The following is a 12,639-nucleotide window of genomic DNA, read 5'->3' as shown; positions in this document are numbered from 1 at the left end:
AAGTGGTTCACAGTGTTGTCTCACCATCAGGGACAAACCTGCCTCCTCCAGCGGAGATAAAGACGTCAAACTCGAAAGTAGAAGCAGGGTGAGAACCAGGCTGCAGCTTGGCCATCCAACCTGCAGAAACACATGACACTTTGTTAATAACTCTACTGCTTTACACACTGCTGGTTCATAATAACAACTGATGAAAGAGAGGGCAAGGAAAGAGATTGCTGGTTGACAGATGTTAGTACCGTTTTCTCCTGAGGGCTCAATCAAGCCCTGAAACTCCACTCCTGTGTGCACCTCCACCCCGAGGAGAAGGGACACCTTCAGCAGGATCAACTGCAGCTGACGGATGCCTGAAAACACACAATATTATTTAATGTGGGAGGTATTCAAGGTACCAAATACAGTCAGTGATGCAAACAGAAAGTTAATGGAAACTGAAGGCCAATGTAATGTTTCAGATGGCTGCCGTGTCTCGAGCTGCTTGGAGAGCAGCACTGCATTGTCATTGTTTTATGTTGGTGTGTTTTTGTTGTTATGTTCTTTTTTTGCACTATTTTTGATTGTTTATGTCTTATGTATGTTCATGTTGCATTGTTGGAGGAGCTTGGGACTTTTTATTTCTTTTTTTTATTTAACCTTTATTTAACCAGATAAAAAACATTGAGATAAAATCTCATTTTCAATGCTGACCTGGCCAAGAAGGCAGCAACGTTACACATAACACATAACACAAACATATAAAATACAGAGAACATAAAGAAAACAAAAGACGAAAAAGCAGTCACTACATTGTGCACATTAGGACAGTAAAAAAAGTACACTACTTGTTACTGCAAGAGCAGCTGGTGGTGAGGACTTCAGACAACGTCAATTTAAAACATGAAATAGAGACAAGTGCCCTCAGTTTAAGGCGTGATTGAAGGTCATTCCAAGACCAAGGACCATAATCAAAAAGACTCCTTTTTCCAGCCTCAGTCCGTACAGCAGGAACCTGGAACCGTATCCAGGCACTGGATCTGAGGTTGTAAGAGTCACAAACTGGGGCAAATCTGACACTTAAGATTTTCATTGTCGAAACTACACTGTAGCTGATCAATTATCATATTATTAATACATCAATTAACAGTGTTCATTCTGGCCTTTTCAGGAATTGACAATCCTTGTTTCTTTACACATATCCAGCATAATACAGATAATCTGAACAGACTTTGATGTGCACAATTGGTGAAGTTCCACTTTATGTTTATCACATTTTAGGAAACCTATTCCAACATTTTCAAAAGCATAGTAGTAAAGTATGGCCTTGTTATTGCCCTGTTGATGCAATAAGGTTATTCAATCCATTTCAAACTCCCAAACTATTTACATGCCATACATTATCTCAAACAATTATTATTTTTCTGTTGATCATTTTACCCCTTATAAAAAAAACTAAACCTGGTTCACACTACAGGACCACCATTAGTCACTCACTGATGTGATCCAGAGACCCCGTGCAGAATCTTCCGTAGAACTTCTTGGCTCCGAGACTGCGCAGGTCGCAGATGGTGTAGGGCCACAGGTGGAGGACATTGTTCCTGGAGAAAGACTCTCTCTTCTCCAGCACCAGCACCTGAGCCCCTAGCAGCGCCAGCTCGATGGCCGTCCTCAGCCCACATGGCCCCGCCCCCAACACCAGACACTGAGAGAGAGACAAACAGACAGGACAGATGATAAGATGGCAATCAGAAAATTAGGAAACGTTGTTGTTTTGGTTGGTGTCACGACAAAATAAAGCATGCATTACCCTAAATGTAAAGACCCACCTGTTCCGCACCGCATTTTACTGACTGTCCTTTACTTTATTTTTTATTCTAACCTTTTATGCTCTTACATTTTTTTTAATTACCATATTTGATTCTATATGCTCCTTAGATAACGTTTTATTTGTTTTGTTTTATTATATTCTCCTTATAGCATTGTGAAGCACCTTGAGATGACGTTGTTTTTCAAGTGTGCTATATAAATGAAATGTATTATTATTATTAAATTACATGTCACTTGTTAGACGCTTTTATCCAAAGCGACTTACATACTCAGTACTGTGGACAATCCCCACAGGAGCAATTTGGGGTGAAATGTCTTGCCCAGGGACACAACGACATGCTGACTGCAGTGGGGTTTGAACCTGTGACCTCCTGATCCGAACACCAACGCACAACGCACTAACCCACTACGCCACATGCCACGCCTCTACTAAATGAGCCGATCAGTACAACCTTGAAATTGCTGGAAATGATGGCATGAATATAGAATAGTGTTTCAAAGCATGAAATCTAATAACAAGGTTTGAGACTAAGTTTTGAAGGCTTGCACAATGTTTTAATAGGCTATATCTATTTTATTTTATTTTATACTCAAGTTTTCATTTTTTTTCATTTGCAGCCTTGTTTTTCAGAGTTTATTAAAAGTGTGTCATTATATTAATCCAACAGGAAAGAACAAGGTCGGTCTTAATCTAATCATCAGTAAGGGCCAAAAGTGTTGCATGATAAGAGGATGAATGGACAATGACTCATACATGATCCAATCCCAAAACGGCGGTTTTCAGTTATATATTTTTGTATTATTGTATTGTTCCTTTTCCCCCTCCCCAGAATCAGCATGTACATCAGGGGTGTCCAAACTCTTTTCACTGAGCACCACATACAGAAAAATATACGAAGGGCTGGGCCACATGGTATATTGCCTCAAAAGTTAAGTATTAAATTATCAAAATCAATCAAATGCAAGTCAATTGTGCTTGATACTAATAAATATGGATACAGGTCTCCATAGGGTTTCATGTATATTGTTGGCAGCTCATTCCTTAAAACAGAAGCCTCACATTGCTTATAATAAGGGGAAATATGAAGGGTGTATTTCTAGCTTGTAATAAGTCATTGGTCTTTTTTTTTTATCAACAAAGATATGTTTGAAAATGTTTTAAACTTGAATTGACTGAATTAATTTGGCTTATTAACACATGAATACTACTGTGTAATATATGTTAACATATATATTTAAGAAATACAATATTAGAAAAGCACAAGTTTCATTTTCGGGCCATATTCCATTATACTTTTTGAAATGTGGACAGCCCTGATCATGGGAGGACAAAAGGTCCCCACTGAACCTGTTCAGTATGGGTCAAATGATGTAGTACATTTTCATCATCAACAAATTAAACTATCATTTTCAAAACTGAACGAAAAAAACCACAAAATGAAAATAGAAGAAAATAGGAAGGAACATTTCTTTATTTCCAGTCATCATGGGAAAGAACAATATATATATATAATCTTTTGCCAAAAAAAGTCAGCCGAATTCACACTGCTTTTAAATAAAGAGAACGATTATTCACTGGTTCCCCCTACCTTGTTTTTGGTGCAGACTTTTCCTTGCTGGTAATCCGTGTGAGCGGCTCTTTGGTCCAGCCTCTTCCACAGGGCTTTGGCCTTCCAGTAGTTTAGCTTTTCTTTTAACCTGATGTAGAAACTCCCGAACTCCTTAGGATTGAGATTCAGCTGCTTGCAGAGCACAGCGAAGTGATGCTTCACATCCTTACAAGTCTGGGCTAGGACGAAGTTCTCAAACGAGGCGTGTGAAGGGTTGTCGGCGTCCTGGTTCGCCATCGTGGAGGACGACGACTGTTCAGTCCTTTCCGGTGCTTTCTCTGATGGTTAACTGTAAAAGAGGAGGTTAAATCAGGTTTTTAAGAACTTCCTACCTGGAAATAATTGTGACCTGGGGATCAGATTAGTGTTAATGATCAAAGGGTTACAAAGTCCTTGTTGTTAACATTGGTGCTTCTACCTTCTTTGGTAAAGCTCCCGTCCCTCTAATTATAGTCCAGATGTCTAAATGTGTCAGACTTGTTTGTCACACGGACAGATGAGTCATTACTAACTTCCTCAATGTGGTTTCTGTGGTGGTATCTTTTCTTTTTTTACAGCTCTTAACTGAACAGCCATCCCTCAGCTGGCGTGTCATCCTCACACAGCCTCAGCAGGAGCGCCTGTCATTACTTAGTTAGTCAGCCAGTACCCAAAAACACACAGTTCAATGGAAACATACGGCTAAAAACAAATTGGGGATGTAACTATTCAACCAAACAAGAACAACTATATGCGTTATGATTTAAAATAATAGCTTCTATTAATGAGAATGTCTTGCATTGGTAGAATAGCTTTAAGAGACCAGTCAGAGCCTTAAGACACAGCTTTTTAAATTGTATTCATGTCTGTTTATATTAAAGTGGACCTATTATGCTATATTTGAATAATATAGTGTAGGACCATACCTATATAAGGCATATTTATACTTTTTTTTTTTCAAAATACCAAACAGATCATGCATTTTAGCCATGCCTCATTTCGTTTAATTTGCACTTATTTAGCTCTGTTTTTGCAAGGGCTGATTCAGTGAGAACAGCACCATCTACAGGCCTGGCAGATGTACTACAGCGTCTCCAGCGCTTTCGAACGGCAATGGCCGTGGCTGTCTCCTCCTGATTGGTGGATTTGGCCCAATAGCCGTAGCGCCACTGTCCTGACGTCAGGACAGTGTTCAAATCTGGATCAGTTTTTATCAGATCCGTTGCAGCCCCTTTTTTAGAGATTTGGGTATGGAGGAAAATAGAGAGGGTTGTGTTTTCTGACACTTGGTGAGTTCCCTGGAACACCGGGGACACATATTCATGTATAAAAGACGTACAAAAGTGCATTTTGCATGATAGGTCCCCTTTAAGTTATGTGGTTATTAAGTGCTTTGTATGACTGAAAAGTGGTGCTCTTGGTTAGTCTTTACATCTATTGTTTTTTTGTTTGTTTGTGAAGCACCTTTCATTATGCTTAAGTGCTATATAAATACAGTTGGATTTAATGACTCATTGATATGTATCACACCACTGAAAAATGCATGCCGTTCAGAGTAATTAAGCACCATGAATTTATTATTTGACTGAAAACTAAAACAAGTAGTAGAGCTGCAACTGAGGATATCTTTCATAGATTCATCTGCAGATTATTTTCTCCCTTATTTGATTAATGGTTTGTTCTATAAAAACTAAGAAAAACAGTTATAATTAATAACAGCCAACATGACGTTCAGATATCTTGCTTTACACAACCTAAAGTCCAAAGCCAGTTAAATGTAAGAAAAGGACAGGCAGTAAAGTATTCCATTTGAGAGACAGGAAACAACAATTCATGTATTAATAGATAATAGATGTATTGCAGATAAGTTTCCTGTCTATTGACTAACTGATGTGGCTCTACACTGAAATGTAGAATGAATATAAATATACTTCATCCTTACTTACAGGGGACCTATCATGCAAAATGCACTTTTGTACGTCTTTTATACATGAATATGTGTCCCCGGTGTTCCAGGGAACTCACCATTGTCAGAAAACACAACCCTCTCTATTTTCCTCCATACCCAAATCTCTAAAAAAGGGGCTGCAACGGATCTGATAAAAACTGATCCAGATTTGAACACTGTCCTGACGTCAGGACAGTGGCGCTACGGCTATTGGGCCAACTCCACCAATCAGGAGGAGACAGCCACGGCCCAGAGTTCCCGTTAGCCGGTAATTACCGGACAATGACCGGTAAAATATGCTAAAGACCGGCAAATCTAAATCTCTCCGGTCAAAATGTCCGGTCAAAATAATTTTCCCTTAGCGCAATACTGCATCAGTTGCGCCACTTATGTGACAGACAAGAATAGTATGTGACAGACAAAAGAGTATGTGACAGACAAAAGAGTATGTGACAGACAAAAATTGTCAATTCTAATGTCTAACACTTAATGTGGAGAAAGAGTGTCCTGTATGGGTTGATTGTGCGTTGATCTGTTGGTAATGCCTCGGGGTTCCGGTGGGCATGTAAACAAATGCATAATGCTGCGCTATACTTTGTGGCCTCACCCGGTTGCATAGCGACGCTTATTGTTTAGGTGTCTTTTAATAAGCAGGTAGTCATATCATTAGCTAGAACTAGCTAGATCTGATCGATATGGACATAAACGCGAGTAAAGTCTAATCTGACAGGAGAGAGAGATCGGCTGCTGCTGACGAGTCGACACGCAGCTCTGCATGATCCCCTGCAGCGGCGAGCAGAGCAAAACACACACTTCAGGTTAGAATATCACACGTAGCTATTTTAATTACCTCTCAAACTACCTAAACTAGTTATAGATATGTTTAGTTTTACTGTCGGGTCACTCATAACTGGATCCGCGAGCTGCATGATACTGGTGGGCTGTCAGGAGAGGGGGAGAGCGCTCCGTTTATTATTCCCGCGTTTTTGTAAATTACTGTACACGTTTGAATAGTTAATTAATCTACTATAATTAGTTTGTTTAATATCGAATCATATCAATTTGTTTTAAAGCTCAATAAATAACAAAGAAGACCTTTGACCGGCACTTATCTAATTTTGTCCGGAAAATTTCAACTTTAACGGACATGTTGACCGGCAAAAAAATATTCTAACGGGAACTCTGCCACGGCCATTGCCGTTCGAAAGCGCTGGAGACGCTGTAGTACATATGCCAGGCCTGTAGATGGTGCTGTTCTCACTGAATCTGCCCTTGCAAAAACAGAGCTAAAAAATGTCAAATTGAGCAAAATGAGGCATGGCTAAAATGCATGATCTGTTTGGTATTTTGAAAAAAAAAAAAGTATAAATATGCCTTATATAGGTATGGTCCTACACTATATTATTCAAATATAGCATGATTGGTCCACTTTAAGTTGGAACAACACAATTTAGTAAGTAAAGTAGCTTTAAAGACAATGTCTACACAATTAAAAAGACAAAACAAATATAGCGTGAATGTTTTCCAGTAATCACCTTTCTATTGATAGGAAACCTTTGGAAAACAATATGAGCTCTTACACACAATCTATGTTAACATTTACCTAAGGTGGGTTATTTTCAGTTAATCTTTTACGTAAATATCAACCTGAAATAATAAGAGCATTGTTTGAAGCACATTTTAACACCTTTCTTGCAGCAATGTATTGAAATGAATTGAAAAACATGCAAGCAGTACAATATGCGTGAAGTTGTGGTTGACAATTCCGGTAACCAACTGTCATGCTGCATGCATCATTTCCTGATGGCAACATTTCTCTCACAACAACTCCCCCTCTGCTGCTGAATGTGCAGCCTCTGGCCTCCACCTGAGACACACACTCTATAATTACAGCTGTTGCTACGTGTGTGTGCTTGTGGACCTGAAGAAAAATGCATTTCAGCTTCTATTAAGAACACCATCCTTCTCTAACCATTGTTTTTTGTGTAGATATTCACTGAGAAAGAGCATCACGAGGACCCTTATGCAAACAAAGATTACTAAAGCTCTTCTCGGTCTTAAAAGGTATTGCATTACTGCCTGTATAGCACATGGTTCCAATTACTCAAACAAAAGTTACTACCTGCAATAAACGCAGAGACAAACAATGCTTGAGAGTCCTTAAGGGCACAAATGATATTGTCCCGACACAGAGGCTGGAACATGAAAGTACAGTTTAGGTGAACATCATTAAAATTGTTCATGAGCATCCAGAGGTGTTTAAAATGTTAGACTTTTGAAGGATATTTGAGTTCTGATACCCATGAATAGTAACGTTTGACCTAAAAGAGAAAGCAAATAAGCGTCCTAGTATTTACAGAGTTGAGCTACCTTTGGTCAGAAATGATTAATCCAGATTGTATCAAGGAGCAAGTCTGTTCACACGCTGTAAATGGAGCCAGTGTTCTGACAATAAAACAACATTTTGCAAGAATAAAAAGGGCCTGTGAAGATGAGACAAACTGTCAAACCTAAAAATAACTTGGAAGATTGTCTTTTATCTAATTCTCAAGGAGGCTGCTGTATTTTACTCTGCTCTGATGCTCCAGTACAGGCGAAAACAGAAAATATAGCGCAAACATAAAAGTGTAAACTAGTTCTCTGTGGTGACACACACACACACACACACACACACACACACACACACACACACACACACACACACACACACACACACACACACACACACACACACACACCACACACACACACACCACACACACACACACACACACACACACACACACACACACACACACACACACACACACACACACACACACACACACACACACACACACCACACACAAACACACACACACACACACACACACACACACACACACACACACACACACACACACACACACACACACACACACACACACACACACACACACACACACACACACACACTACACACACACACACACACACACACACACACACACACACACACACACACACACACACAGAGAGAAGCAAACCAGGATTTAAATGGTGAATTGACCTAATTTTCCCCAGTTGATTGGAACGGATTGACCCACCTTATCTCATGTGTAAGCTCTGTGCAGTGTGTCTGGTTACGCTGTGTGTATCAGGATGTTGGATCACACACCGATCTGCAGCCTGGCAGGTTTTGGAGACAGACATAGAAAGACAGAAAGAGAACAAACAGAATGAGAGGGGTATAAAGGAGCAGGGGGAAAAATACAATTAGGATTTCCTGCTTTTAATCTGGCTTCAACAGGGTTGCAGTGAGACATTAAAACCTACCCTTTGCAATAATATAAGACCAGTAGACCACACAAATGAATAGGAAGGTGTGGTACTGAAGCAGGTTGCAGTCACAACATGTTACCACGAGCTAGCAGCCAGATACAGCAGAACGCCAACAGAGCTGACATATGTGGACAGAAAATATGGCTTACATAGAGCTGTAATACCAACACATTTATTCATACATGAAGACATATTTTACAGTGGGAGTTTACTTGGAAGAAGCAAGGAATTTCAGCAGAATATTTGGTTTAACTATATGTAATAAAAACTGTACTGACCTAAATTCGGAGAATAAACTGATTGAAGTTAAAGAATCAGTGAAAACAGGGCAAAATTAAAATAGCAATTATAAAACGAGAATTATCATTGTTAAATCATTCATCTTAGCTAAAGAGAAAGCCCCAGCCTTGTGTTATGCTGCAAAACTTTTAAGACAACTCACGAAAAAACAGCCTTCCTTACAATGGAAAAACAAGCAACACAATATGTACTCCTTAATAGTTAAACATGGACCGTTTCAAGGAGTAAAATGGTTCCTTTACCTGCTACGGAGTCGTGCTTGATCCCGGTTTCCATGAAACTGCATCCTGGCTGTTGTTTCCATGTTGTTTCTCTTTGTTTACAGGTACATGGTGCGTGAGAGCTCACCTGCACCTCGCTCTGTTCTGCACGAGGAGCCTCTTCCGGGACTTTCTGGTAATTCTACACACAGCGCGCGAGCACTGGCGGCACGTGACCACTGGGTGGGGTTAGCTGATATGATTAGCCTGAGGACCTGTAGGAATCACTGATACACATGAGGGCTTTGGTATCTTCAAATCTAAAATTATAACAATAATAATGTTCCTTTCTTTATTCCCTGTTTAGTGTATTTTCAGAATCAGAAATCAAGAAAAACTACCAAATTGATATACAAAAACATAATTTTTCAATAAATATTTATTTCTTTTTCAAATCAGTATTAATCCATTAACCTTAACGTATACTTGGATCTAATAATGCTTTGATAATAGCAAGCTCATTTCCCACAAATGATCATTACTAATGATAATTGTGGATTAGATAGTTTAGAATATGCATGATTCTGCAGCTGTATGAACCTTTGATCATCGACTTGACTAATTTCAAACATAATCTCAGCAATATCGTCCTGATTATAGGAAACACATTCATTCAGTTGATAAACACGAAGGATACAGTTGGCAATATACAAATTTTATTCAAATGTAATTTCAAATTTGAACAATAATCAGTAGGATTTAACAAAGAGCTATTTATCTGAACATTCCCATTAGATACAATAGAAAAGAGTAAATGTAGGAATATCAGAGATTTAAAAAAAATATCTGCATAGCCAGAAAGAAGACCCACAGTATACCCAACAGGAAATGCCCTTAACTTTAAGCAAGGCTGCAACATACATACAATATGATCTTTTTTTCCGTGCACTTTGCTCATATAAGCATTCAGTGAGAGGGGCAGGTCAGGAAAAGAAGGGCAACCTGACTACGCCCAATCAGGTCAATGCATTCATTGTGGCATAACCCCATGTCCACAGGACACAGTAGACGCTACACAGAAATCAAACTCCCTTCATCCGTGGCAGTCACATCATCTTCTGTATGGAGTCATTAATCATAGAGTGTAGTGCTTTATGAACAACAAGCTTTACATGTCCATTAAAACAATTATGGAGGTGCCAAAGACACAAACACAAACTGTTCATCAGATGTACCCAGAGAAACAGAAAATGTTAAACCATAATGAAACCTGCTCATTTACCAGTCACCATGATGATTCAGAGATTATCACGATGTAATCATTTGTGGTTGTGATTGTTTTTATGGGAATCATGCGGGTGGATGATCCGTTTCTGGCAAGTAATCAATGCTGTGAGTCAGGGGATACAGAGCAGTTCTCCTCACCAATTCAAGTCATATTGAAAATGTTCAACCAAGATAAGTTTCACAGAAATACGTGCACAAAAAGTGTTTGTATAATATATATTTATATTGTTATTGTCAGGTGTTATTTAACCCATAAAAGTACCATAAACATTAACGTTTCAAAGAATGATGCCAAAATCCAATGGGTTATTTTAAAAGGAATAAATTATAAAGATGATATATATGTACAAAAATATTAGCATTGAGGATATTTACAATGTAGTTTCACGATGCCAATTTATTTGCTATACATGCTAGGGCTTCCTGGTCTGCCTCCTACAGGCTGGAAGAAGGCATAACAATACTCAGAGTAATATCACTCTTTGTCTCATGTATTAAAGAAAACAAATGAAATCTCCAGTGTACGATGGTGCACAAAGATGCACTAGTTAGGGAAATACTGAGGCTGATTGAAAATAGAACTCTTCATATAAATGAAGGTCAAACCTGAAAGGAGACAGTAGGATTCACCTGATTTTTAATTTGAATGCTTGAAACAAATCAGCGCCTTGAAACCATGCTGGTGAGCCGGTCGGTACTGTACACAGGTGTAGAATCTCAAAACAGTGGATTATCCTTTAAGAAATGCTTACAACAAGTCAAACTTCATTGTAAGAAAAGCAGAGTAGTAAAATACACTTTTACACAGTATAAGAGAGTACAAAAGAGATTTTCATTGGCACAAAAATCCTTGCAGCAGAATTGTAGTCTTCTCCATCCTGAGATGACCAATAGTGATCAGTAGCCATTTGTTTGTAAGAAAAGTCACAATTAGAAAATAGAGGGACAGACTCCTGCCTCGTCTCTTCTTTGAGTTGAGCTGTATATTGGTCACAGCGATAAACCAAATCGTCCAATTGGCGAGTGAGACTACACACTCTTATGAGAATCAAGGGTGTTAGTCTCTTATTACATCTCACAGCAGTTTGGAAACCAGCCGAAATGAAGCACAGGGGAAGCATGATTACAAAATAACAATGTTCACCCGAATATATTCCAGTTGATCCAGGTATAATAAGGAAATAAAACCCACAATATCCTGGGAAATTATTGTACATACCAAAATAGTTGCTTCTCAAGTGGCAAAATGGAAGACAGACTGACCATACACATTTTTAATAGTGTCCCAAAGAAAATGGGGTAAAAATAGACATCCTGAAGTGGTGCTTTTAGCGGGGCAACACTTGTATCCAACGTTCATTCTCTGGACCCCCCATGGGTTAACCCCTATGCAGTCTTTTATGTCATGTGCCACCTGCAGTGTTGAAGGTGACAAACGACAGGATTAGTCAGGTGTTCAAACGCAGGGAGAGCGCATAGGGAATGTACATCTCCATGGCTCCTTAGAAACACAAGGAAGGTAGAAGAACCTGCTTGGCGTGTATAGTATGTTGGTGATTTGACTGACGGACAAAATTACACAGTACTGTATGAAAAATGCAAAAATTAATACCACAAGTGAGTCTTTTGACAGCTGGCATGTTGGAGCTGACTTTGGAAAAGGAGGCAGGAACTAAATGTTGCTGATGAGTTTGTTGCCCCACTGATACTCCTTGATGTTTACCCTTTGGACCCAGATTGCAGCCGGCTTTCTGCCCCGTTATTCTGTACATACGGTACATCCCCTCACACATACTTGTCCATGCACTCTGAAGTAGATAGATGCACATGCTCAGTTTGCACATGCGTGACACATGCACATTTCCACGTTCAGCCCAGTTACAGGTTCTCCCCTGGCTGGTACTGAGGCTCTGTGGAGGTGAAGTAATCCTCCAGGAAGCCCTGCAGGTACTCAAAGGTGGGCCTCTCCTCGGGCTCTTTCCTCCAGCAGGTCAGCATCAGATCATGCATGGATTCAGGGCACTCTGCTGGGCACGGCATCCTGTATCCGCGCTCCACCTGGTCCAACACTTCCCGGTTCACCATACCTGGCAGAGCAAAGGTGTGATAAAAGCAATTATTAATTAATTATTATATAATGCCTTATGACTAACAGACTGCCAGTCATACATCATGTGGCTGTTGGATTAGT

General features: G+C 39.5%; 2 protein-coding genes across 3 annotated transcripts in view; both read right to left on the bottom strand.

Annotated features, from left to right (window-relative positions):
• mical1 (microtubule associated monooxygenase, calponin and LIM domain containing 1) overlaps nucleotides 1-9,357 on the bottom strand; it is a 30,723-nt gene extending 21,366 nt beyond the window's left edge. The window contains exons 1-6 of one of the 2 annotated variants that reach the window (XM_034131936.1): nucleotides 9,204-9,357; nucleotides 8,427-8,508; nucleotides 3,393-3,702; nucleotides 1,471-1,678; nucleotides 240-347; nucleotides 25-120 (exon numbers count right to left, since the gene is read on the bottom strand). In XM_034131936.1, the coding sequence (XP_033987827.1) occupies nucleotides 25-120; nucleotides 240-347; nucleotides 1,471-1,678; nucleotides 3,393-3,650 (670 nt within the window). In that variant the 5' untranslated portion in view covers nucleotides 3,651-3,702; nucleotides 8,427-8,508; nucleotides 9,204-9,357. Of the gene's footprint in view, nucleotides 1-24; nucleotides 121-239; nucleotides 348-1,470; nucleotides 1,679-3,392; nucleotides 3,703-3,831; nucleotides 3,877-8,426; nucleotides 8,509-9,203 lie in introns of those variants that run through there. The other variant, XM_034131937.1, reaches the window with a different exon arrangement.
• A 644-nt stretch (nucleotides 9,358-10,001) lies between these two features.
• The window catches only part of src (v-src avian sarcoma (Schmidt-Ruppin A-2) viral oncogene homolog), a 31,739-nt gene continuing 29,101 nt past the window's right edge, over nucleotides 10,002-12,639 (bottom strand). The window contains exon 12 of the mRNA XM_034131935.1: nucleotides 10,002-12,535. Within this exon, the coding sequence (XP_033987826.1) occupies nucleotides 12,327-12,535 (209 nt within the window). The 3' untranslated portion in view covers nucleotides 10,002-12,326. The remainder of the gene's footprint in view (nucleotides 12,536-12,639) is intronic.

The sequence above is a fragment of the Trematomus bernacchii genome, unplaced genomic scaffold (genome assembly GCF_902827165.1).
Source record: "Trematomus bernacchii unplaced genomic scaffold, fTreBer1.1, whole genome shotgun sequence".
Classification (NCBI taxonomy): Eukaryota; Metazoa; Chordata; class Actinopteri; order Perciformes; family Nototheniidae; genus Trematomus; species Trematomus bernacchii.
Note: the sequence above shows the minus strand (reverse complement) of the source record. Positions and strands in the feature narration are given on the sequence as shown.